The sequence below is a fragment of the Corvus hawaiiensis genome, chromosome 1 (genome assembly GCF_020740725.1).
Source record: "Corvus hawaiiensis isolate bCorHaw1 chromosome 1, bCorHaw1.pri.cur, whole genome shotgun sequence".
In the NCBI taxonomy this organism is placed as follows: domain Eukaryota; kingdom Metazoa; phylum Chordata; class Aves; order Passeriformes; family Corvidae; genus Corvus; species Corvus hawaiiensis.
In genome coordinates this window covers 7,573,812-7,601,781 of record NC_063213.1, presented here as the reverse complement: position 1 = coordinate 7,601,781, position 27,970 = coordinate 7,573,812, and the positions used below count along the sequence as shown (strand labels likewise).

The window sequence follows — 27,970 nt, the reverse complement described above, 5'->3', positions numbered from 1 at the left end:
TTCTCATCTCCAGATTTTCCATTGCTTTCCTGGGATGGTAGGCCTGGCCCAAATGGCACAGGTTAAAAGGTCTGATTAAATGAAGGAACTCAGGAAGATGTAGAAAGAGGTTCATTATTCTCCTGCCTGAAGGCATGAGCCAACCTCTCATTGCAGGAGCTGGGCAGAACACGTCCCTGATGGGTACATTATTGCAAAAATCCTGAAGAGGGTTAATTATCCACCATCCATGATGGAGACAGGCTGCAGAAGGAGACACATTTCTGGTCTGTTCCAGGAGTCAGTGCTGCTTTTCCTTGGGGTACTGTTTTGAAATATGAGGAAGGAAATGGGGGTCATGATACTTGACTCCAGACATGTCCATAGGCAAACCACTTATTCTCACTGTACCTCTGCTCCCCACTTGGTAAAAGCATGAAAATGATCATCTGGAGAAAGGTTGCAAAAGAATTTTCATACTTTTCCATAATTCAAATTAAAAACTTAGTGCAGTATTTATTTTGCCAACAATAAAACTTCTACTCCCTCTTCCTGTATCCTGATAAATATCAGTATAGGATTTTCCCGAGATATTAAATAGTATTAAGCTCTTTCTGTTCAAGGAGTCATAAATGTAAAAATTGCTGCCAAAAATATCTCTGTGACATGGCCCCCTCATTTTGATGGAGAAACTGAAGAAAAATGTGATTTGATTCATTCACAGTGAAAGACAAATGTCATGATCTTCTGTCCTGAGGCAGAAAGGATTCAGACTTTTATTCACAAAGTAAGTCTCTATCAGTACAGCCCCTGTTTTTTTGATGAATGTTACAGACAAAATTTTCACAGGAGTGATCTTTTAAGTGTTTTCAGGGAAAAAGTTCCCCAAAGCCACTTACAAAAAGTGCAGATGAAGCAGACTGAACCCATAAGTAGATGGGCAAAACAAAAGAAAATGTTACTTTGTAAGGATATTCATCAACAAATCCATGTGATTTATTGGTTTTAATTTAGCTTTTCTATGGCACGCGTTCAAGCCTTTCCAAATCAGTTGGTAATCCCATGAGAGAATAAAACACTAGGAGATTTTCCAAAATATATGTCTCCTCAAAAAAGGTCAATGTCTTTATGCAGAAATGACATTAAGTATAGCCACAATACTAGAAACAATGCTCAGAATTTTATGTTTAAGAAAAAATTAAAAATCCTGGGGTTTAAATCTTGAGCTGAGCTATGCCAATGGTGCTGGTCCTGGATGCTGGTGCTTCAAAGGTTTTTCCCACCCACCCAGCTGCTGTCTGAGCTTATCTCATGCTGTTCATGGGATATGCAGCACATGAGGCAGCATTAATGACCCAGTTTTCCCACTTTTCTGACCACCTCCAGCCTCCATTAAATGTTCCCTTGCCCAGGAGTGCTGGATTGTGATTTTTAGTAAAATTCCCTTCCCATTCAAAGAAATCAGGAGAAATGCTAGTGAGCAATCACTGACTGGATTTAGAGAGATGGCACTGGCCAAGGACACGAGCGTGGGTTTGGATCCTGGTCCCTAGAAGGAGAAATGCTTCTCCTAAAGCAGCCCTCATCACAAAACAATGATTTCACTCAACGCCTTTTGTGACTTAGACTCACCCACACTAAAAATTTCTCTGTCTATGGTAAACTCCAGAACTACAAAACATTTCAGACTTCTGTCATCTGTGGGCAAGAGCTTGTGTTGTGTCTACATCAGTGGGCAGAACAACCTGGATACCCAAAAAGATGCCAAACTGTGGGTTTAGACCTCTCCACTGCGGAAGGCTGAACCTTGTTAAACCATGCTCCAGGCTCTATGGTGTTAAAATGTGTTTAAAAGCAAAGTCAGGACAACCTGCCACAAAGCAGAGCCAGATCACTTGATGAAACTTGGTAGTGAAAATCTTTACTGACTCCAGCAAAATTCTGGAAAATAAAACAAATGTGGAATAACAAAATCACTTTTTAAGGCTCAGCACAAACCTATTAAGTGAAAGCAGCAAGTGATGCTCTTAAGGGTTCCCATCTCCAGATGGTGCTTCCAAGTTCCACCAAGTGAGAGGAAAGAAGATAATTAAATTCTCAAGACACAATTTAAGGAGCTGGGAAGTTTACAGCTACAGGCTGCCTCTGTAGAGGAAAAACTTGCAGCACTTGTCTTTAAAAGTCATAAAAGCACAGACAGAATGAATGAATGTCCAATGGCATGAGGAACTTGACTCAGATCATTGCTAATTTGGCTGTGCTTCTCCTTCATTAGTATCAATCACTCTCAAAGGAGATCCTTAAATTGTGAAGTTTTCCTAATCAGTGCTTTTGTACCACATTTTATCTGTGAATGGGATTGAAACACGATTTTTTTCTGGCAGGATGTAATAGCAATAAATCCTATTTTTAAAGATTTCCCAGGCCTATTGGCACCTCTCAGTGCCTCAGGGCCAGGAGTGCAGTTGCAGAGTTGTTGCTATTGCTGGCTCAGAGGACACATGTGGGGAAAAGCAGATATACTTTTGTATTGGTTCTTTAGGTATTTTATCAAACACAGCTCAGTTACAAGATAAAATTTTGCTCTACAGCTGCAGAGTTGCCTGCTAGGAAAGGCAGAAATGACTTCATGTCTGTTACCTGTCATTAATGATCTACAGCATCTAGGCCAAGCTATTGAGAACTGCCAGAGAGGACGGCCAAATCAGGTGACAATATTTTAACATTTTTCTTACATGAGTCTGTTTTCTTTTCTCCAAAGAGAGAGACAGCTTTAAAGTCATTTGGCCTGCACAAGACTGACAATAAAGGCTGCCAGTCAGCCACAGCCACAGCTTCCAGCAGAGATAATCTTCAAAGAGACAGGATAAACAATAGTGGTTTTATGGCATTTTGAAACAAAGCAATCTTACTGTTTCTGGAAGAGGAGGAAGGGCTATAGAAGAAGATAGTTTCCTGTTCAGTTGCACTGTTGTCCCTCCTCAAAGTGAAAGCTGTTTCTTCCCTAACTGAATGAATAATAACACACAGTGTAGTGGCCAAGGCACTTCTCTATCACCAGCAACCATGCCAGGCATGAGACAAATCTTCCCTTAGCCCTTGTTACAGTCCTCTCCCCTCCAGTTTTCTTTGTGACATCCCTAAAAATTATTAATCCCTTCCTGATAAAGCATGATTATGGAGAACTTTAATTATCAGGCTGGTGGGCATCCCATGAACAACACTGCCCTCCCCCCATCGTTTTCATTGTGTATTAAATGTCATCAATTGCAGAGATGTATGCACAGGCCAGAGGTCTTCCTCTCTATTCCTCTTGCCTCAGAGCCAGAAGGCATTAACCCTTTGTGGGGAACCTCACACTTCCCCAGGGACATTGAGCTGGCCAGGATCAGATTTTTGGCTGAGGTCAGTTGATGGAGAAGGAGCACCTTATGTAAAGGATGCACAACACCACTGTCTGCAACATCAGGGACTTGAACTCCAGGTTCCAGGAAACCTCTGCCAGTTCTGTGAGTCCGACTGGAACTCTCTGTGATTTCAGTGATTTTTTTTTATGAGAGTGAAGACACTGCAGCCAAAGCACCTGAGTGTCAGAGTACCAATTATCCTGCAACAGAAAGGGCTGCTTCCCTTGCTTTCCCCGTGAACAACCTCATTAGGAATTGACTTTTAATGCTGGTGGGTTACACTGGGGGCAGAGGGAAGGAGTCTCTGAAGACAAAGTGTATCTATGTACAATGGAAATATTAAAACACTGCACAGTTGACTACAGTGGTAATAATTGGTAAGGCTTCATCCTTCAGAGGAGAATGAACTATCACCTAAAAATGTGATAGCTTAGTGCTTTATTGGCTCGGGTCATTCAGGCTTGCACCCTACGTGTCTGAGTCCCACTAAAGAAACAGGAATAAATTTCTTCCCACAGCCAAAATTTGCAATTTCCTATCCTTTTCTCAATGCAACTGAAATTTACATCTCATTTCAGATGAGAAAAATCCATCCTCAATTAAATTTTTGTATGAAATAGCAAACCACTTCCATCCAGATTTTATTTCTGTTTATCTTAGAGGGAACCAGTCAAGGTGCCTGTGCTGGTTTATGAGAGGAGGCAGAAGTGTAAACCCATATTTTATGGTGAAAATGACAGTAGGAGTGACCTTGGTCAAGCAGATACTGCTTTTTCAACCGTGTCTAGAGGAGATAATCCAACAGCAGTCTGCAAAGCATCATGTTTCCTTAGCTCCTGCTACAGTAATTCGATTATGAGCACACAAAATTAGATGAAAAATAAGGTAACTAGCCTTCTGGGACTGACTGATTGCAATAAATGTTGCCTCCTGACAGTAAGCATTACACTGTCCTCTTTCAAGAGAGGTTACCTTTTTTTACAGCATGCTGCTCTCATTTCAGCCTGTGCCAAGTGGCAAAGCTGTTAAATGTATTCTGCAGATCAGAAAAAAATCTTTTAAGGCAATTATATCTTGCCTTTAAAGCACCAAAAGAGTGAGTAGAAAACTTCGAGCTCTTGACCTTTGGGATCAAATGAGCAATGCCAGACCTTTCTTGGTTTTTTGGGGTTCTTTTACAATAGATATTTTCCCTCTCCCTTGCCCTTCATTTAAGTATCACAGAGTATTTTATAAGCACTGATTGATTGATCAAATCCGACAAACCTTGCCATCCACTGTAGAGAAGTTCAGCTGAGCCACAGACATGTCTGTGGCTCTAAACTCAATGAAATTTAGAACAGAAGGTCATAAAGGAAAGGACAGAGTGAAACTGAGGTATGGTGGAAGTTATTCTCTGTCAGTACAGAAATTGTTTTCAAGCCATAAATATTTGCCCATGCATTTGTTCTGTGGACAGCTGAGAAAATACAATTTTTTAAGGTACCACAGGCTTGATTGGAGAAAAATCATTTAATTTAGCCACCTTCAAAGATACATATGAGGCTGACATGGGGTACACCAGTGATCACTATGAGCACACATTTTCATGTCACAGTCACTGAGTACACAGCAAGACCTGAGATCTGGGTGCTTTTATACATATTGATGCATTTTATACATATTATGGAGGTTTATGCATTTTATACATATTTATATACAAATTTATGCATGTTAGACATATTATGGAGAAGAAAGTACCAAGCAGCCACAGGTACTGTCTGACACTGTCTGGTCTTGAACATCAGCTCCAGCTGTGGAGTTTTTTTGGGAAGCAGAGATGGGCACTCCTGGCAGAAGCCCTTGGGGAGCAGACATTGTAAGGCAAACTCTTGTTCACCCTGGTGGGCTTGCTCTGTCTGGTTGATCAGGATAAGCAGGCTCCCTTTGTATATCCTCATCAAGGAGTTTTTCCGTTTATGGGTTATATGTACACGTGAATAAATAAGATTTCCTGTTAATCAAAACGATACTAGAGCATGAGTGCTTGTGAGCAGTAAGCCAACACCCTGAGGAACTGAGGCATGGCCAAGCTCTGGCTCAGCAGTCTGAGGAGCTGTGGAACAGGAATTCTCCTGTTAGTGGATCCAGGTGATTCTCCATGAAACCACAACACCTATGTATATGACCAAAGCCTGACAGCATGATATTTTTATCCAGAAGTCTGCACTTCATCCAGAACAGAGGTTTACACTGACCTGTCTCACGTCAGCTGCAACAGGAACCAAAGGGAGCTGTCCCAGCTGCAAGTGCACCCATAGCACACATCTGAAGTTAGATGGACCCAACATGAAAAGTGCCCAAAAAAAATGTGGTTCCTGTAAACTGCTTGAAAGCAAATAGGTTGAAAGACCTCTCACTTTCAGTCATGTAAATAAGGAATAACTCCACCAAATGCAATGGACTGATATTTTTATAAGCTCACTGAAAATGGAAATTCTACCAAGATTTCTGTATTTTCTCATGTATACATTTTTTTTTTGGAGGTATCTAAATGGAGACACTGAGATGAGTTCCACAGATGAAGCTGTGCTGTATTTGTGCTACAGTGAGGTTGCAGTTTGAGGATTTAGTCTGGAATAATGAAAATTCAGACAAAGATATATTCAGCAGATGTAAACACATCTAACCCTAATGACCCTATAATTGAGTTATTGTGTACAGCAGCTGAGAATCAGGCCCATGGTTCATTATGCAAAATCATCATCTTGTGTACTGGATTAATGTGCACACTAATAAAACTCATTAACCTCTTCAGGTATTGCTGCAGGTTTTTGTGGATGAGATCTAATGTAATCAAAAACTTATCACCTCATAACTGTTGATAAGGCCCTTTATAAACCTGAATCTTGTTATTCACAAACGATTCTCATTATGGTTAAACAATTATCTTGGTGCAAAGGAAATGGACACTGTCTGGTGGCTTCTGACAGCTGTTCTTGAAAATAAGAAGAAAAATAAGTAAGGTTTATCTTTTAAAGAGAGGAACTTTGTAAATGTAATATTTACTACAGAACTGAATGTTTATTAACAAATGACACTTCTCTGTGTATAATTGCCATAGCTATAAATTCATATTTACAGGTAAGACCATTAAGTTAATTAGTCAATTGAGTTAATTAATGCAATACCCTGTTAATGCTATTTTTCTGTACTGTGTTTGCCAGATATTTTTTTAATACCTTTAAATGCCTCCAACATGCAGCCTATCATTCCCTTCCAGGGGAAAAACATGTTTTTACAGCTGTCCTAGTCCAGCTGTTTTACTTTATAGTATAGTAACCATTCTATTTCCCCACTTTGTCTTGATTATTTCCCATTTTACCATCTCAAATATTCCTTCTTTACCCTTGGTGTTCACCACAAACAATTACTGGCAGCAATGGGTATTTGCCAGTCAGAGAAGGGGCAGCCCCTGCATCACCACAGAGACCCCTGATGTCCCCCAGCCGTGGGCACCAATATCCCAGGTTGCTCAGAGCCCCATCCAACCTGGCCTGGAACACTTCCAGGGATGGGGAACCCATAACTTTTCTGGAAAACCTGTTCCAGGGCCTCATTGCCCTCACAGTAAAGAATTCCTTGCAAATATCCCATCAAAACCTACTCACTTCTCTCCTGAGCTGTTGAAAATAAGGAATTTCCTGTTTGCAGATTTCAAGCCTTGTTTCAGAGGACATGCAGCCATTTGAGCAGCTTCAATCCTAGGAGCAGATGACTGGTGTGCATGCACTGTGTGTGCAATTTTGGATAATTAAGCAGAATTAAATTACATAGGATTAAGTTTTGTGAAGATCTGCACTTAGTCTTAACAAAGCTGGAAAAAACTTCATTGACTCTTCTGCAATGTCCTCTATCCTTGGCCTCTTGGATACTCTCAGGCATTTTCAAAAGAGGAAATTCCTGTTGGACCTGCAGATTATGCCAAGTTAAAGTAAATCTATGATGAATGAGTGGGGAAGCACCAGATATTCTGTACTTACATTGTCCATTAGGCACATTTCTGTAAACTGCCTTTTCTTGGCAAATTGTCTTCTTGTTGTAACTTTAAAGCCCTCTGTTCACAGTACTGGTTGATGTATCTGGAACTCGGTCCCTGTCACCCACAGTAAACCCCACCTTACTGGCTTCTCTCTCATAAATTTTCTGATGTTTTATATTCTCCAGGTTTTGCTGTTACTTTCCCTTAAGGATACTTGTGGCTGGAGGAATCTACCTCTACCTTCTATGCACGTATGCACAGGAAAAGGTTGTAAATATTTGCTTTCTAGCTACAAGTAAAAACACAAAAGAAAAGAAAAATGTCAAGAGTAAAGCTTTGAAAGCATCTCTTTGTCTAAAGATATCAGTGCTGGCTCTAAATCCTGACCCTGAGGCACAGCAAGTACAATAACAGAACCCAACGTACCTTCACATGTCAGGAGGAAGTATTCCAGATTGTGGCTGAAGGATGCACTGAAATAAGTACAGTTTTCAATCAGATCACAGGACAGGCACCTCCTGTTGAAGTTCCCATTTGTGCTTGCACTGAAAAAGTTAATACAATTCCATGAAGGTCACTGAGCAAACGTTATTTGAAAGCAAGATTACTTGAACCTTACTTTAGAACAAGAATATAAATCTAATGTGTCCAACATTAGTAAGAGACAAAGTATTTCCATTTGGTTGAGTTTAAATAGCAGTAATGGATTTTTTTTCCCCTCCTGCTTGAATAGAGAATATATAAATGGATACTGATGTCATTTTGCAAGGTCAGGTGGTTATGAAGGAAGGTATAGTTTTTGAAAGAAAATGATGGTTGCAATTCCACAAGAGGAAGTCATAATTTGGTGGATGAAATGAGCAATATTTCTACACTTATTTATATTATAACAGACAACAAAGAGCTGGAATTGCTTTCTCTAACTTTTTTACTGGTTGCATCACTGGTCTGATTTTCTAGCTGCTGCCTTAGAGGCCAAAGGCTTTTTTACAGGTTTAAATAGCTGCTCTTATAACCTCCAAGTAGAAAGGAAAGACTGAATTTAGGGATCTCTTGTTGAAGAAGGTAATGTGGCCTGCCCATTCGCTCACAAGTATTGCTAGGAGTCCACTGAATTTTTAAGAATGAATTACAGATTATTAGCAAATGTTAATAGATAACATTTTGTACCACTATAGCATTTTGAAACTTCAGGAATATTAACCAGTATGACTGTAAAGCAGGTGAGTGTTTTTTGCTAACATTTCAAGAGATGAGGCTGAGCAACCTTTTTAGGATCACAGAGACTGAAATAAGCAGATCATGGGTTCTTGTTTAGGCTCAGATTTTATCTCTAACTTCAATCCCAATTAAATCTACTAAATCAAACACAAAAAACCAGATCTTCATCTGCTCTTTCTCAGTTATCTGTGTGGGGAGATGAGGCTGATGAGGCACCAGGGTGAGATGGATGCCAAGACAAGGAAGGGTGGGGAGCACTTTGACTCATTCCAGCAGCTCTTGAACAGCTGTGCCTGGACTCAGTTTTTAAAGCAAGGTTTTCTTCTCATTTCAATAGAAATGAAGAGTTAATGTAATTTTTTAAATTTTCTTCAAGGAAATAAACACTCTCAAAAAACTGTGGAGTGCAGTGAACAAGCATATAGGTCTCGGAAGGAAAAAATTATTTAACCAAAGGTAATTTAGTTTGCTCTAGTTTCCTTCCCACTGAGGAAAAAAAAAGGTATGATGTCGTGGGAGAGAAGGAAAACGTACTGACTGTCCCTTATCCGCTTAAGCCGTCACCAGCTCTGCCCCTCATCGCTGATGTTGTGATGGCAGCAGGGTGACTGAGAACAAAAATAGGGCAAATGGAACAATGATTCCAAAATATTTTAAAAGTTTGTGTTTCCTCCCCTTTATAATCTGCTTCCACTATACTTCACAATAGCAACACTAGCAATAGCTTGCTGTAAAGCCAGCCTTTTGCTCTTCATACATTTAGGGAGGATACCAAACTCTTCTGGAACTGCAGAAAAAGGTTTCTAAACATAAAATATTGTTAATGCTTTTCAGTTTCATCAAGAGGTGAGCTACTACCAAATTTCTCAAAACCTCAATTGGAAAGTATAAAAACAGTTTATACCATTAGTTTATGTATTTCTGAATTCTTTCAAGTATAAGAAGTTCTGTTGGAAAGTTTTGTGACAGTCAATCTTGAGACCAATTTAAAATTTGCATTAATATGAGAAAATTTCTTAATGTAGAACATTTCAAAGTGTCAAGCATTTTGTTCACTATGGTTACACTGTTCTGTCTTTTCCAGTGACACATTGAAAGATCTTGCAATGCCATTAAAGACAAAAACTTAAGAAATGATTCGTGTAAAATTGAAGAGATGGGAAATTCTGTATATGAAGTTAGTAAAGCAAATACCTGTATAAATGTCTCCTTCTTGGCGAATCTTCTGTGCTGTGGAAATAACTGGAGGGGAAAAACAAAAGTGAATTGCACCATTAGAAGGGTGCTTAGAAGTATTTCATGCAACAACACCTTTACTCATATTGCCATTTTCATGGTCTTGTAAAAGCAAGGTTTAAACTGAATTAGAAAAAGATACAGAGGGACACATTGCTGAGAGGCTCAAGAAAGTCCACTGCTGACTGCACTGCAGTTAAAACAAGCATGGAAAACTTTGGGTCCTACACTGGTCATATCAGTGGATCAAAAAGGATCAAGTGATTAAGTGGAAGACATCCACCTTTTTACTTCAAGTTTTATGGCTCAGAATTTCTTTTAAAGACCTTTCTTCTTCCTCTAGAGGAAGCTTTTACTTCTCTAGCCACATTTTATTCTATGCCCAGATAGACAGCTAACCAGGGTTTGGTGGGAAGGCAGAGCATGAAGCTGAAGAACACTTTGTTGTCCTTGTTTTGTCCTGAGACTGTGGTGAGTGCTTTATCCTTTCTGGATAAACAACACAAGCTCTGTTGTGCAGTGGCAGCTTCTGGAGGTAAAGGAAAGATGCTGCAGGAGGTGGCTGACCTCAGTCCAGCCTCTGGGGTCTGAATTAATCCTCCAGATGCATTTCATGTAGATAATGATAAAGCACAGGAGCAAATATAGCATCCATGGGGTGAACAATGTCAGGAAGGATATTCATCCCTGCTGATCTGCTTCCAACAAGCTGCACTTGCCCAGGCACACATCTTGATTGCACAAATTGTGTGTGGTATTTTCTGCTTGACTGGCCAGTTAAAATGCCAGTAAGACTTTGGTGCTAGTTTGCTGCTTAGACCACCTCTGGAAGTGCTCAAGGCCAGGTCTGACAGGCAACCTGGTGTCCCTGCCCATGGCAGGGAGCTGGAACTGGAAGATCTTTCCCTTCCAGCCCAAGCCATTCTGTGATTCTGTGTTTCTATGATTTTATATTGCTCTGAAGTTATTGGTGATTGAGAGCATTCAAAATCTTGAAGAAGAACTGTGCTCTTAATGATCACTCAAAGTTTATTGTATTCCAGAAACTATTTACTCAACTGTTCAGTGACCTTAAGTAACTGAGAGGTGAGAACCTCATATCCACCTAAAATTTTGTCTGGAAAGAAATCTGTTATTTGATTTCAGAAAGCTAAATATTTTCTTACATAATTTCTTGAAGTGTATTTGAAAAAATGAATGTTTACAGAAGTTATTTTACTTCTGTAGCATAAAGAGCAAGTGTGAAGGAGGGTGGGTTTGTTTTTCTTTTTTAAAATTTTTTTTCTAATTCTAACGAAATACTCTTTTTTTCCCATTGCATTGGTATTTTTGCAGGTCAACAAAGGAATCTTTCCAAAACTGACTAGGTGGTTGATGAAAACAGGCTTCTTTCCTACAGAGGCTAACATTAGAAGTTGCAGCAGGAGAAATTACTCCTCTGCACAAATTTATTTAATAGTCACAGAAAGAGAGGTTTGAACTGTACAGATTGATCAAAATAACACAAGATACATGTAATGGTGTGAGAGGTTAAGCCAAAACAGAGACAGCTTCTCCTGCTTTCTTATCCCCACCTCCTTATGCTCACAGGTTTCAGCGTATATACAACACCTTTGTAACTGAGAGCCCTGTTTAGCCCTCAGAGCCCAGGGCTAAACAAAGTCTGATCTGTCAGGCCAAAATTTACTTACATTTTCTGCCTCTTTTCATCATATGCCAGTATCTTTGTCACATCCCAATCTCCAGATGTAATAGCCTGTAAGTCGTCATTGCTACTGTTGGGCTGCCAGAAAGAAAAGAGAAGTAGATTTCTTTACTGTTAAAACTTATGAAAAAGGGAGTTCTTCTGGCTCCATTGCCCATGAAAAATACACCATACATCCGCAATTTCTACCACTACATTTGCTATTTCTGTGAATCTGCAGGCATAGAAAAAACAGAATCAGAATCATCTTAACCATGACTCCACTGAAGACAATAAGGTGAATTCAGCACAGAGCAACTTCAAACCCTTTCCTCTAATCCAGTGTGCCCACACGCTTCTATTTAGTCCTTTATGGCAGGGTGGCGATTTGCTTATCTACAACTAAGGTGGCATTACAAAACCAAACCAAAACAATAATAATGCTTGGAAAGAGACAGTTGATTGACCTTTTTCTTCTAAGTATTTCATTTGGAAATTCACGTTATCTTACGCCCAATAAAGCATCATTGGAAGTTTTATTTTATGCACAAGACCTTTCTACATCTGCACCTCCCCATTTCGCTGCTGCAAGCACAGACACCACTTTTATTGCTGTCTGCCTCAGGTGAGACCCAGAGCAGCACAGCAGCAGCAGTGCGTCACCTGTGATGATGACATGGCAATGTGGTAGAAGTGCCCACGTCCTCCCTGGGGAATGGCCCGGACGAAGAAAAACTTCCGACCGTCCTTGGAAAAAACGGGCTCTTCATTCTGTATAAGTAGCAAAATTAGGTGTATTAGTGTTAATTGTTAATTGGTTGTACTTAGAATTAGCTCAGCACTCCAAAACCCTGTGAAATTAATTCACAGCAAAACAGAAAGTGCTCTTTGACAACAAGCTGAGGCAAACAAAGAGCCTGCTGAAAATTGGAGAAAGTTTTGAGGATTATTGCTTCTTGCTCTTGGGAAAGCAGACACCTTTCAGCTGTTGGAAGACAGGCAGCAAGGCGAGTTCCTCAGCTACAAAGTCAATTCCCATTTGCAACGCCAAAAGTACACATATACAGCTGACTGCTTGGGGGACTTGGAATACAGCCTTTAGTACCCGTGTGACAAACCCTGTTTACCCTGCTGGAAGAACCTCTCTGCTCCTGTCCTGGAGGAAACACAACTGAACAGCATCTAACTGCTGTCTTTTCCTACTGTCTTACAAATGCTTATCCCACTGAATTATTTATGAAGGAGAGGATCTCCTGTAGAACTCTCTTTGGCACAGAGCTCCCAGGTGAATGTGGTGATTGGCTTTTATTGGGTGACTGGAACTTTCACCCAGAGATAGAAGAGACTCAGCAGAAGGAAAATCAAACACCACATGTGGCAAGCAAGCATGTCCTGGAAGGGAGTCTTATTTTTGTGAACAAGAACCCTGAGGCACATGAGAAGTCTCTGCTGCATGAAATGGTTGAACAGCAGATTACCAGGGAGGGCAAAGGATGGTCCATACGGTGGGACAAAGGAGCACTGTACCAAGAGAACTGGCTACATGAAGCTAACTCTAAATCTCGACTAGTTGGGAGTAAATAAAAAGCTGAACCTCTGTTAAAGCTCTTCTGTGATATCAGGATTTTCTGTGGCTGGATGAGCCCTGCCTTTCTTGGCTGGGCTTTGTGGACCCTTCTTCCTCCAGGGCAATCAACAAGGATACTGTTGCCAGCCTCTTCTGGGTCCTCTGCAGTTCAGTGCTAATCAAATATCTTGATTTTCTGCTTGGCACATGCCAAGATACCACACTGAACCAGCAGGAACCTGGCCACACAGGGAGACTTATGGCACAGCAAAGGAATAAACATTTTTACCTCCCATAAGCTAACCCATTATTCCTATTCTATGTTTCTTTGCTCTTTTGTTCTTTACTGATTAATTCTTTTCCACTATTTATCAGATTTGTCAGGGATCTATTAGGTGTTCAAACTGTTCTTTTTCTCTTTTATTTTCCCCTGCTTAGGTTTTCAGTATATTTTAAAATGTGCCCATTTGCAGCTTGTTGCAAATCTATGAAGTAATGGTTTCGTTTGTTTCTGACATTGTTCTGGAACCTGAAACATGAAACTCTATATTATTTCCAAATGTCTTTCATGACAGGAGAAACCTCATTGAATAATGACTGTGATAACTCAGGCAAACCTTCTGCTCGACAGGTTTTCCTTTCCTGAGGTAGGTAGCAATGAGTTCACCCCCCATTTCTGTATCTGTGCCTCCTGCATTATATATTCCAGCAATATGTCTCTGCCAGCGTGAGCAGGCATTGTGCAGATGAGTTTGAGATTCATTCAGAGCTACAGGGGAAAGAAGTTCATGGCACAGGTGTGAGGTTCTAGCACTGGGCTGATGTTACAAGGCACCCTGTTTGCATGCTCCTGTTGCTGGAAAGACAACACATGAATGCAGTCAGAACTTTGTGACAGAGATGACTGATCCCAGGTGGTAAATGAGGAGACAGACTGAAATTCTCATGGAACAGGATTTTGTAATTTAGGGAGCTACCTAATTAAAATATTCTGCATGTGATATGAGCTGTCTGAGCCTTTGGTTGACCATTATTGACTGAATGCCACAACACTAGAACAGAACAGCCCTCCTTGAAAATAATACATCAGTTTAGTTCTAGTAAAAGAAAATACTTTTACTGTGCAGTAGGCATGGAATGTGTGGAAGTTTTTTGCTACAGGAGGTTTATGGCCACAGCTGGTATCAGTAGGTGCAAAAAGGGATTGAACAAACTCATGTTTCATTAATACATAATTAAAGGATAAGGATATGAATATAGTCTCAAATGTCTGTAGTCTTTTTGTTGTAGATGACGGTGAAATATGAGAAAATTATGTCACCAAATACTTCAGTTTTATTGGAAAAGAGAAGGTAATGGGAGGCTGCTGGAGGGCTCTGAACCTCCTGGAGGGTTCAGTGCTGGAGCTCAGAGTTGCACAACTCAAGTCAATGTATCTGCAAATGGTCAGGAGAAGAAAACAAGGAGTGCCTCTGTGGCTTATCCCAAGTTTAGCAGAATTGGGATGGGTCAGGGGACAGTGTTAAATGCAGTTGGAGCTTCTGTAGGTCTTAGAGAAAGGCTCAAAGTCCTGGAGTAAAGAAGAACAATTAAAAAATTAAAAAAAAAAAAAGAAGAGTGAATTCAATTGTGTTTGAGCATCACTGGATCTGCAGCCAGCTGAGGAAGACTCCTCGGGTAAAACAAGGGGAAGATAAGGTGCATACAGGATGGTGGGGAGTGCACAAGTGTCTCCAACCTCGAGGATTTGCATGATGAAATATTCACTGGGACAAAAGTTTGAAAGAGAAATTATCTGATTTATGGTTGAGTTGGAATGTATGAAAGATTCATGGACACAGAAGTACAGCTCCACCAAAACCACGCACGCATTATCATGGGTCAAACAATCATCATGTTTCAGCACCACACATTGCAGCTACAAACCGGTTTGTCTGTGCTCAACACAATCCCAGCCTCCTGTTCTTCTACAGTGCCTCACATGCTCTTGGCTGGACTCCACACTTTCCTCACAGAAATCAGTGGCAAAGCAGATTCTTTGCATATTGGTTTTCTTACTGACTGAGAGTTATACTTCCATAAGAATTATTATTTTCTGGTTCATCCTCGTGTTTTAAGAAGGAAACAAATTAATCTGAGTAACTGAATCCTTTCCAATTGATTCTCTGATGCATTTTCCCTTCCTCAGCAGTCTCCTGCCCTCTCTGTCTGATCCACCTTTGCCCAGATCCCAGCATTAATGATTTTGCTGTGTGGGCATTTATTCTTTCAGTGAAATGTCCCAGCACTTTTAGTGTCACAGTCCCATAGCTCTGATAAGCAGATAGGTGTGACACGAGTCCTTTTAACCCCTTGCATACTGGCAAACACTTTGTGTAAATCCAACAAAGAAAACACCCAGTGTGCACCGACTCTAATGGGACAATGCAGTCCCCTCCTCTTTAGGGCACAGGGGGAAGATCTCTTTCCATCTCCTGACGCACTCAGCCCCTGGGGCAATGCTGAGCTTCATCCTCCATCCCTGTCCCCATGCTCAGATGAGGCCATCTCTGGCCACACCAATGGCCATCTCTGAAGCCAGGGCAGCTGCACCAAAATCAGGGTCAGCAGCTGGAGAGGATCCCATGTGTCTGGGTGCTCATCCCCTCCACTGGAGGAAATGGGGACTCTCCATTTAAGCATCAAAAAGGTTGTTTGTAGCCAGAAGCTGCTTTTTTATCTCTGGCAGAGGAATTTGGGTATTGGAGTTATGGGACTCTGGGTCCTCTTTCTGCTGCATCCTTTGTCTTTAGGCCAAAATTAGGTCAGTTATGGGCTAAGTACATGGCAAAAAAGTTTTACAGAGTGAAAAAAGTGGGTCCTGTTTGTAAGTTCCTCTGGAATCTGGTTTTATTTTAAAAATCTCTTTTCATGCCTCCTATTAACTACATGTAAGATTCATTTCTGGGTTATGCAGGATCAAAGCAAGGGAGTAGTAAAAAAAATGGTGCGAGGTTTTCAACATCTCAGCCTTTTAAGAGAGCAAGTCCAGTTTCAGACTGAGGTCATCTGAAACACAGGGGAAATAGGGACTGGAAAGAAAAATGCAACCCAAAGCAACTGTTATCAGGGGAGGGCAGCCAGCCCACACGGGCAGTTTTGGAGGTTAGAGGTCTCTAAATAATTTTATGGTAATCTCCTGGTCCTGTCAACGTCAATGTGAAAGACTGCAGCCTTTGGTGGAGTTGCAATTGCACCCTGGTTTATAATTAAATTTTTTTCAGGCCACATGCACAATTAAATAAATAAACCAATTAAAATGCCAGTAAAGTTTATCTTCAGAAGGTGCTCAGATATCGTCTGATTTCTCCCTTGCTGACTCATTGCCTGTATATGACCATCCCCAGTACTATTGGAAAATGGCTTCCTCACAAAAATTGAAACAAAATTGCTTACAGCTATAATTAGTGTTTCAAACAATTTGTGTATTTAAGCAAAAGTATGAGTGAAGTTGAGTCTGGCTCTTGGGCTCAGAAGTGCACAAGCAAGTATATAAATAAAAGAAGTATAAACTTCCAGAGTCCCTGGGCAGTTTTAGTGAACATGTGCCACCTCATCTGACAAAGAGTGACAGATACTTTCTAGCAAAACCTGTGTAAATACTGTGTATTTCTCATTATACTTTAAGTAGTTTATCCTATTTTTTAGCTGCACAGGGAGTGGTTGCCTTATTTCTCTTTGCCTGTGTTGGAGAGAGGCTCTCTAAAGATTTTGGACTTGCATAAAATGTATTCACTAACTGAAGCCCAGAAGGAAACATGAGATTGTTTACTATGACCTTCTGTAGGCAGACTGCTAAATGCCACAGAGTCATCAAACTACTACAACAACAAAATTCAAATTCATGCCTTGTATGCTTTATCTCAGAACTCCCAGGATTTCAGAAAGCTGAAAAAAGTCAACCCTGTCATCCTTGGAGACTTCCTCACGTCCCTGGTGAGGATCTTCTCCTCGTCTCCTTCCCCCAGTCAACTGTGAAGTTTGTCCCTAATTCCAGGATGCACTTAAATTCCTGGGAAAAAGGCAAAACCTATGTGTGCTTTTCAAACCATGCACACGGAGAATTTTGAAGGAGTATTTTAAAGAATGAGGCAAGCAGCTGGATTCCTTGGTCCTAATGATTTAAAATTGGGACACTTGTCAAAGAAGGTCTTTGTGGTGGGCTGAACCCTGCCCAGGGTCCCTTGGCTGTGTGACCCCACTGCCACCACCCTGGCTGTCTCCAGAGGGGACAGAGCACCTGGCTCATTTGCAAATACTTATATTAAAATGTCTCAACCAAGGAGTCATCATCCCGAGCTGAGCCACACTCCTGAGCTCCTTCAGCAGCTGCCTGGTGTGCAATTCATCTCCTTCTGGAAGAGGTTAGTATACCCAAACTAGCGTTTAACATTTTCAAATCATCCTCATAGTCAGACACACATGCCATGAAAATACCTTTCCAGTTATCTAGATTAATGTGTCATAGAATAAAAGGCAAATATAGAAAATACAATTATCCCAGTAATCATATTCAGTCAAAACTAGAATTTTAAGTAATTTTGTTGTCAGAAATAGAGGCAAAAGAGCTATATAATTCTTCAGACTCGTGCAAAAGCTTTTGAAGGGTGCTATCAAATGTCTCCAAAGTCCATAGAAAATGTTATTTTAGTTTAGCACTGAGATGTCTGACTCATTTGGCTGTAATGAACATCTTTCTCTAACATCAAACTAAGTATGTGCTCTCAAACTAAGTATATGCTTTTTGGAGATGTAGTAAAACAAAATGTATTTCCCTAGAGCAGGCCCATTAGGGACTGACAGACCATTTACTTCAGATATTGAGGATAAAGAACCATCTTTTAATGCCTGTCCACGTGGTAGGTGACTAAATAACCAGAGCAGCGTAAAAACACAAGTTCCACTGTACTGCATTAATATTATAAACCACAACTTCTACTATACTGCAGTACATAGCAACTAAAGGATTACTACTGTCCTCAAACTTATAAAATAAATAAATCCTGGGGGTTTTTTTTGGTTTTTTTTTTTTTAAATATACAATATCCAGGCAATTTAATTTTCCCTTGATTTGGCTTGTCTTTAAAGCTTTTGTTTCCTACTCAAGCCAATATGGTCCTTATGAATGTAAAGACTATTTCAGCATCATTTTTACTCGATATCAGCAAAAGATTATTTGAAATGCTTGGAGCACAAAATCTATTTCCCCATATACAATCGATTTTCATCTGCATCACACGTAGCCCATTGCTGCAGGACAGCCACTGGAACACAGGAGAGCATTGTTCTTGCTGTGAACGGATGTAGTGTCATTTCTACAGGTTCTTGGCTCCTCTGAACAAGCTGTGGCAAAAATTTGAAATGCCTTAATCCTGGACTTGGAAAAACATACAATACAAGATATTATGGGACATGCTGCTCCCGATCTGGCATTCACACAAGGCTAGAGAAACAGTTCAGTGTTGTGGCTGAATTGAGATCACAGCTTCTCTCTCAAGAACAACTTAATGTAATCTGAGGTCACAAACTGACTCCTGGGCAAGTGTTATATATGATATTTAACTGTCTTAACAGCCTATCTGCATGATTTTGTCCCTGAATGGACACAGATCCTCTTAATAAAATGACCAGAAAACAACCACCACAGTGTTTAAATCACCATCAGCATGAGGGTAGGGTATGAAGGATTGCCTCTGAGGCTGATGAGTCCTCTACAGACACTGCCAGTGAGTGGTCTTCTACCAACATCAGCCTTTCATCTCTTCTAAATACAAGTAAATTCCAGGCTAAGAACAGTGGGACCTACCAGAGTAGATGCCATCTTCCAAGTATCTCTCTCAGGGCCAGAAATCAGTTTTTCTCTTTGGGGAAAAACTCAATGAAACAATAATCCTACCAAAACCTTGACCTCAAGGAGAAGATCACTCATACCTGTCTGTGCAGCCAGGCATCGCTCTCATCTTCATGTTTCTGAAACACAAAAAGATCATTAATACCATACTTGTCACATATTATATTTTGCCTATTGATGCAGGAAGCTGTCAGGTTGTAGTTGAAAGGTTGTTCAGAAATACAAAGAAACTGTTCAAATATTTGTTTCTGGAGTGGAATGAAGTGGCTGCTTTCCTTGACTTTCCTCCCTGATGGATAAGCATTCACTAGATCAAGAAAGCATTTTACTCATACAGACAAAACACATAAATCCACAAGATACATTATTCCCCAAAGAAATAAAGCTTCTTAAGAAATAAATAAAGGTTGAAATGAAAATTATTAAGAAAAAAATTCTCACCATGCTCTATGCACAGAATTGCATCATTTTTTTCAAGGGATGGATGTATAAGAACAATTTTACACAGTGGAAACATATGCCAGTTTAAATGATGGAATGTGCTAATCCAGATTTTATATCAATACACCATTTGTATTACTGCATTTATAGAAGGGATTAATTAACTACAATTAAGGCATGTGTAGATAAGCATGAGCTGGTTTTAATGCCATTAAATACATATAACACAGCTAGGATGTTGCAAAGATATTTAGGTTGCAAACTGTTGAGGTGTGTGAGCTTGTGTGAGGATACAGGTATTTCAAGACAGGTAATCACTCTCCCTCACACACACACAGAATGTTTTTGGATTTCTAGGTGTTGAAAAAGAATTAAAAATTGTGAACATTGTTTATATTCTGTCTGCCTAAATTAATGTGTGCCAGCTGACTTTTCATCATGTAAAATAACTTAAATACTTTCTCCTTGCATGGGTTAGGAACACTGATGGCAAGTGACTGCTGTGCTAATCTCTCCTACCTTAGTGCAAACCCCTGTGGTGGCGTCGCAGAGCGTCAGGATGGACACGTTCTGGGCCCTGTTCAGCCAGTTCACTGCCACCTTGGTGCTGGTGGCCCATTTCACCATGGTGATGTAGTAGTCCCTGCAAACACAGACATGCACAAACCAAATCACAATGCTGCCATACACATGGCAGAGCAGTCGGGGGCTGATGCAGGCAAACAGTTCAGGAGAGACTGATGGTTTTAAAGAACATCGTGTCCTGATGTCTCTAGGCTGCTTTATGTATGGATTTCAACCCCTAAAAATGACATTTTTAGGGCTGTGCAGGTGTTTTATCTGCCACTTCTGGAAGTTATTTTCAAAGAAGAGACGAATACAGAGATAAAGAGTCTTTCAAGCTATTCTGTCTTCCGAGAAGGATTGAACTGCCCGGAGCTACAAACTTATGCACAGGTGGAAAAGAAATTGCAACCTATTTTCATTCTGAGCACACTAAACTGAGCTGACTCAGACCCATCACTATCAATGGTTGGGTTCTTTATGCTTACGAAAAGTTGATGGCCTCTGAGTATTCCAACTACACACCAAAGTATCCAGGAGTGTTGCGTTAAAAGACAAATAGTAAGAAGGACAGAATTTGGAGTGACACAGGGCTTCTGTAAAGCAGATGCAGTTGGTTGCCATAAAGACATGAGCAGAGATAGTTTGCATGAGCAAAACCACCCTCCCACACTCCCTGCACCATCTTATTGCTGGACATATTCAGGTTGTGATGATGCTTGGAGTAAATCGTGGGTGTGGGAGTCACAGTCCTGTAATCGGTATCTTCAGGAAAAGTCCTGTACAATAGTGAGGAGTGCAACCACTTAGGCTGGGCTGGAAAATACAGGAATAAATTCACTGATGGTTGCCTTATTAGAGCCAGGGCATGGTGCTACCAGACATCCACCTCTGCAGCAATTCAGGGCTCCACCACTTCATTTGTACGGCACAACTCCGGCTGAACCGTCAAAGCTGGTGATGTTATGATAAACTGCTGGGCTATGTGGGCCAAGACATCCTTAAAGCACAATACGACTTTTTACAGCATACAGTCTATAAAAAATTTATTAGTTCATTTGTTTGCTATAAAATATGTATAAGGAATTGTTGCTCTCATTGGAAATAACGTGCTGTGTCGCTGGAGAGTCCTTCATGTTCTGGCAAGAGCTCCTGCATGTACTGAAGAGAAAGGGCAAAAGCACAAAGATTTTTGTCTAGAAAAAGAACAAGTTGGAAATTGATTTTGTGCTTTTCAGTAATATTTAGTGCCTGAAATTGGCTGGGGGAAAAAGAAACAAAAGGCCTCAATGCTTACATCTACTGCACTGGGGGAAAGGATATGCCCAGGTGAGACAACAGCAGTCTGAAAATTTAGAGCCTGAAATAAAATTGTAATTTTACTCTTTATCAGCAACAGCATAGGCCCTAAGAGGAAAAAAACAACACAGCAAAATTAAACTGTATAACTGTCTCTTCTTTCTCTCCAAAATGAACTGAGCAGATTCAGTCTCCCCAGAAAAGGAACTTGATTTTAGTACTTATTGTGGCTTGGAGCATTTTTTCCATAAATCCAATTTAAAGTTTCAAGGACATATATTCATTTTTACATCCCTCTCACTGTTTGAACACAGGAGCCACAGTTCTTTATCAGGAACTTTAAATTATTATTTTAGGTGTATCAAGGTGCTCCCTACAACCCCAGAGAAGGGCATGGAGTCTCAATTTCTCTCTGAAGCCTCTCCCAGCCATCAAGACTATGGATAACTCAGCCCACAGATAACTGCATATAGTCATTATTCCAGTTTCTGAGTAGTGTGGAGTCTTTAATTTCATTTAGTTCCCTTCACATCTCTTCTATAGGACAACCAAGCTTTATGGTTCCCATTTTGCACAGGAAAATGAGACAAGAAGGTGTGATTCATCTCAGCTAATTTTAAACATTTGCTGCTTCTGCAGCTGCACTGGTTAAGCAGCCAGTGGGGAGAACACAGGAAGTCAGTGCATTTCCCAAGCCCTCTCTGCCTAACCTGTCCCTTTTTATATGGAGCTGATTTAAGGGAGAACCTGTTTCTTCCATAGAACGACATCTGTACCCACAGATACTCGACCGCTGCGTTTATAGACATCTACATCAGAGCAAAAGGGAAAGGACACCCTGTCTGAGCCCTGTCAGGGAGGGTGGAGCCATCCTGAGCTTGCAATGGATTTCGCCATCCCAGTAAAGACATTGTTGGTTTGGTTTGCAATCATCTGAGACTGGTTACTGTGCAGCACCCCAGTTCATGCCCCAGCTGTCCATGGCTGATTCCTGGAGGCAGGCATCCCCAACAACTCTACAATATGAATACCTACAGTATGACCATGGGAACAAAGCCACAAACACCACAAAGACCAGGCAGTGATTTATTACAGGCCAAGGGACAGGCAGCATTCCAGCCCATGGTCCCTGGGGCACAGACAACTCCTGTCTCAGATCCAGACTGGAGCTGTCTGAGTTTTTTCCATTATTTGTCTGCTTCTGGCCCATGCAAGGGCCAGGGATGATTTTTGCACTCCAGGGAGATAACATCATTCCTCAATTTGTCACCAGAGATGCAAATATAAGAAATAAGCTGCATCATGATCCAGTTCTGACCATCTGCTGATGAAACTCTTGAGGTCCAGTGGTTTTCACCAAAATAAAAAATGCCTGTCAGGCATTAAATGTTATACTACTACTTTCCACCCCCTTCAGTTTCAACCCCTTCCTTTCACTTTCTTTATTTTTACAGAAAAGCATGGCATTGGAGAAAACTTGACAAAAATGTTCAGAATGAAAGAAATTTAAAAACAACAAGCGATCAATACTGTGCATTTCACCCCCAAATATGTTTTCCCATCATCATCTTTGCTTTGTTTTTTCTTTTTTTCTTTTTTTTTTTTTTTTATTTTTTTTTTTAACTGAAAAATATCCATTTTCTGTGGAAAATTTCTGTCTTCTTTCAATTTTGAAGGAAAAAAGGCCATGGTATATCTTCACTTTATCATCAGCTTTATTAATTGTACTAAATCACTTTGCTCCAGATAAAAAGAACACAAAATGCCACTCTGTCCATATATCATCTGCACTGAGCACATTGAAATGCTTCAGATAGGATGTGTCTGCTGGAAGATCCTTATCACCAGCTTCCCCTGCTTTCTTGAAACTCCCTTCTGTAACTGAATGTGTAGTACATCCCTCTTGCCTATTTCAATGAAATTTTATCACACTGATCCTCCCATTTCAGAAAACATACACATAATGAAAGTGCACCCCTATTGCTCTGACAGCACTACTTCTATCATCCCTAGAGATGGCAATGGTTGTGGTTTTGATTAAATATACAGGAGCTAATTAATTATGATGTATTTTGCATCATTTTGCAATATTGATTGCAACCAAATAAATTACAGCCACCCATAACCACATAGAACAAATTTATTAGCAACACTTGGATCCTGCAGTCAGAAGTTATTGCTGTAATTAAAACCTTTCTGAATTTCTCTGTTTGAAGAGAATGCTACCAAAAGAGAAATTATGTTTTTCAGGTGCCACCAATCTGATACTGTGATGGGAATACTGTGATCCTGAATTCCCACCTGCTGTACACAGGTGAAGTTGTACTTTTGAAAGGCAAATGCCCATTTTGTTTGGCCACAGGTCACACATCATCTTTTGCATAAATGGGTTTAGGTTATTTTAAAGTTATTAACTGTAAACCTGTTTTAATATAATGTTCTATAAAATACAGATAAAAAGACAAATAATTTGAAAAAAAAATTAGGCAGATTTACACAAAATTAAACTTTTTGATAGCAGCAGAGAAAGGTCTGGTGTTAAAAACTGTAAAATGATCTTGAAAAAAGTCAGACTCTGATCTAAAACCCCAAGGGAACTTGGGCCAGTATCCCAGGGTGAGAAAGCACCTACCTCATTCTCTGATCATCCGGGGGAGTCATTTCCAGGTCATGAGTGGGTCCATTCAGACCAATCACATGCAAAGAAATAGTTGGATTTTCCATTCCAACCTAGATTTTAAAAATTAATAAATGACCATATAATATACAACACAGAATGGTTTTGAATTATTATATCCCCATGGATTATAAAAAGCACTCCCATTGAAGGGGATATGGACTGCACTGCTGTGGTCTTTCACAGGGAGACTGCAAATCTGGGGATGTGGTGCAGAGGTGTGGAGGTTGGTATGCACAAACAAGGGGCAATTTTACTCAGGACTCTTGTACCCTTAGTAAGAAATTCTACTATATTGCTATTTCCTGCATCTTTTGACAAAAGGTTCTCTAACAGGATGATGGTTGATATAGTAAAATACTGATTCAGTTTGTACTATAGGAAAAGGGTTGAGCCATTGTGATTTCCAAAAAACCTGCATATATCTGGGTATCTCTCCTGTTGAATTATGGTTCAATTTGGACCAGCATGTGAGGTCTTAGGCAATCAGTGCTTAAAGCAAGAAACCCAGAAGGGATGACTGCAGCAGACACCCCTGTACTGCTTTAGAGCAGGAAATTACAGCAATAACAGCAGCAGTGAGTCTGTGCTGGTGGAGAGCTGTGTCAGTGCTGGGCACCCGCTGCAGGTCTCTGCAGTCGAGGGGAGATTGGCTCTTAAGTCTTTTCTGTCTTTCAGGCACAGCAAATCTCTAAAACCAATGACTCCACTGACATAAGGCCATCCTGGATACTCTAAGGAAGCCCAAATACTACATTTTCCTTCTATACAGAAGAAAATATATCTAAATAAAGAATATATGTATGTATGTGTGTATCTATCTATCTATCTATCAATATAAAAACTAAATATAGAAATATATCTAAATATAAACATATCCAAATATTGAAATATAGAAATTCCAAACCCACAGACACCAACAATCCCATCCTGGAGACAAACTCTCAGACACCATCCAACTTCCATCCATTCCAGCGTGGAAGCAAAATTGCTTTTGTGTGCGTAAAAAGCAAGGATTTTTAAATTTTATTTTCATTGTATATAGAATTACTAATTCTCATAGAACCAGAAAACTGCAATTTTACAAATGCAGCTAAAGAGTAATGGAGACCACCCTCACTGGGGAACAGCTGATCTTGCCCTGGATGTGTTTATTTTCATTGCCTGTGAGCATGCATTATTAGTCTCCTGTCTGAGTCTACTGGAAAGAAACAATTATTTATTTCAACGGAACAGCAGGACTGACTGTTTTATTTCCCCTTACCTTTGGATAATGATATGTTTTAACAGTAGGGTAAATGATGCCTGTATATATCGGGATCTCCATGGTGGGGACTCTGGAGGCATTAATTGTTGCATATGCCAACCTGGTACCATCAGGAGACCACCAATGAGCAATGTGAGTCTTCAAGATCTCCTCTAATTAAAAAAAAAAAAAAAGAGAGAGGACAGAAAAAAGAAAGGGCTATTAGAGGTAAATTACTATTTAGCAATAAATGAAACAGAGCAGATACGAAAATCCCAGTCTAATCACAGCACAGGGAGGATGCCACAGGAATATCAATCAAAAATACTCATCAAATTATGCCATATACACAAATGAACACAATTGATAACAATTACTCTGTATTTATAGGTTATTAGGCTTAATTACCTTTGCTGAAGAAACATCAAATTATTCATATTAGTAAGCACATTCATGACAGCACAAAAGGCCCTGCTGCTCCTGCCGTGTGTCCTGCACATGATTAGAGTTCACAACATCCGACTAGACACGTACCAATCAATTCAAACAGTGCTTATGAAAGAGCTTCAGCAACTATTTAAATATTCCTAAGTTCTGTTGCCAGTTGGGAATAAACAAATATAGCAATTTCCTGTAACTTATGAAAGGCTTCAGAACAAGATACCAGGTCTTAGAGTCTATGCCTTGGATACCACCTTGACTTTTATCCCTATTTCGTATTTTAAATCGCTTTTGCAAGGCAATTTGCCATAAGTAGCCAGGGTTAGAGCCTGATCCTTTATACCACTGACTTTTGGGATTTTTGAGATCTCAGTAACATAGTTGCCGTTGAAAAGGTACTTAGAAAGATGTCAATGCAAACATGTCAGAGTTCAGGTATGTAAGGAGAAAACAATATTGCCATCATGTGAAATTACTTTTAATACTAGTTCTCATTAAATTCAAATTCAAATAACTTCTAATTTCTAATACTTTCCATATCATCTAATATCCTTCATTGTAAAGATGAACTCATCTTACAGATTTGCAGAAAAGCTATAAAATTGACTCTTGGTCCAAAGTGTCTCCAGTTACTGACATTTGGAAGACATTAACTTGGCTTTTTTAAACCTCCCATTTTGTGAAAGACAATAACGTAATCCATTTTCATTAAGAGGCTTAATATCATGTGAGTCATTCCTATTTAAACCACCAGAAGGGCTTGCATATGCTGTACAGATTGATGGGCAGGAAGATGGGTCCCATTACTTTAATGTGAGAATAAAAATTAAAGAGGCTGCAGAATGTTCACCATGAAGTCCTGCTGCACAGGTCTAAGCAGCTCCAATATCTGCTGCCATCACCGGTCATTGGAAAAATAGATGAGGATTTTTTGAGTTCAGACCCACCAGGTTTTTACACCACCCTCTGATGACCCCCCCAGTCCAACTAGGACGTCCCTCTGGTCTGATGAGCAGAAACTCACCAGAGAAGGTTTAATTAAAAAAAAAAAAAATTGAATGAGCAATCCTTGGAGAATAGACAATTATATTCATCACAGGGCAAGTAAACACTTTGTTAATCAAGACTTGCATATGGCTTGGAATAAAACTCAAGGTACTATCAGAGAGGGTGCAAGGGAAAATTAATCCTCAGTACTTATGGTTTTCATAAATAACAAATTAATTAATCAATGCTTAATGGCAGCATGTAAATGAGGTTTTGGAAAGATATTTGGGAAGTTAGAAATGTTTCATGGGAAAGCACATCTGGCAAATTTGCTCTGCTGCCCTGTCCCACCTGTTATATGTACATTTAAAAGATGTTGCTTTTGACTTTTATATTGGTTGGCCATTAAAGAGATAATGAAGAGCATAAAGAAAAAGGAGTAAAGATGGATGGCAGATGAATCCTTGACATTTTAACATTAATTAGGAATGACTTTATTCAGCAAACATTTTCTCCAGGATCTCAGACTTAATGAAGCAGTTCTGCTGAAGGTCATACATCCAGAAAGGTTTTAGTGCAGGTTTTGTGGTCCTCTGTTAATGAGATTTAATTGAGTGAACCTTTGCCTTGAAACAAAGCCAGGACCTTGCTGTTGTTAGAGAGATCAGTTAGTTTAGCAAACCAGAGAATATTCTTATGGAATATAGAATAGATTAGTACCAGAAAGTCCTTTCAGCTGAAAGAAAAAATGATTTGCAGACAATTTGTTCTTGGAGACAGTTTACTCCTTATGTGTTTGTATTTAGCACATGCTCTGAAAATCAGTTGCATTCAATATTACTGGGTCTTTCTAAAGCTAGTTCAGGTTCTGCCTCATGTGTATGAAAAACCAGGCTCTCCTTAAACACCAAAGCCCCCCTACCTATATAGACCATGACCTCCTGACTAAAAACATAAAGTGGTAACTCATCAAAAAACTTTTGCTCTCTTCCCCAGAGCATGCAGAGACATGATGTCAGGATGCTGTGAGTAAGCTGCTGAGGCTCCTCACAGTCAGATCCTGGTGGCTCTGTGCTCCTTCTTTCTCTACAGTTTTTCCTGCCAGCCCCAACAGGGCATACAAACCTGAAAAATAGTGAGAATAAAGTGTGCGGGTCCCTTAGCTGAAAAAGGCTGTTCAGACCTGCTGGCTGGGTTCAAGCACAGGGTCTGAGGCAAGTCAGTGCTTATTCCATGTCAGCACATTCAGTAATGAGCCACTCTGAAAACAGCTGGATGACCCTGCTCATGAGTAGTGACTGCAGTGGGGA

At 40.1% G+C, this 27,970-nt stretch overlaps 1 protein-coding gene across 5 annotated transcripts in view; it reads right to left on the bottom strand.

The window, feature by feature from the left end:
- The window catches only part of DPP6 (dipeptidyl peptidase like 6), a 544,191-nt gene that overhangs the window by 27,809 nt on the left and 488,412 nt on the right, over positions 1–27,970 (bottom strand). For all 5 annotated transcript variants that reach the window (XM_048324150.1, XM_048324219.1, XM_048323990.1 and 2 more), the window contains exons 9-16: positions 25,251–25,405; positions 23,942–24,039; positions 19,966–20,089; positions 19,086–19,124; positions 12,212–12,319; positions 11,556–11,647; positions 9,823–9,870; positions 7,834–7,952 (exon numbers count right to left, since the gene is read on the bottom strand). In XM_048324150.1, the coding sequence (XP_048180107.1) occupies positions 7,834–7,952; positions 9,823–9,870; positions 11,556–11,647; positions 12,212–12,319; positions 19,086–19,124; positions 19,966–20,089; positions 23,942–24,039; positions 25,251–25,405 (783 nt within the window). The remainder of the gene's footprint in view (positions 1–7,833; positions 7,953–9,822; positions 9,871–11,555; positions 11,648–12,211; positions 12,320–19,085; positions 19,125–19,965; positions 20,090–23,941; positions 24,040–25,250; positions 25,406–27,970) is intronic.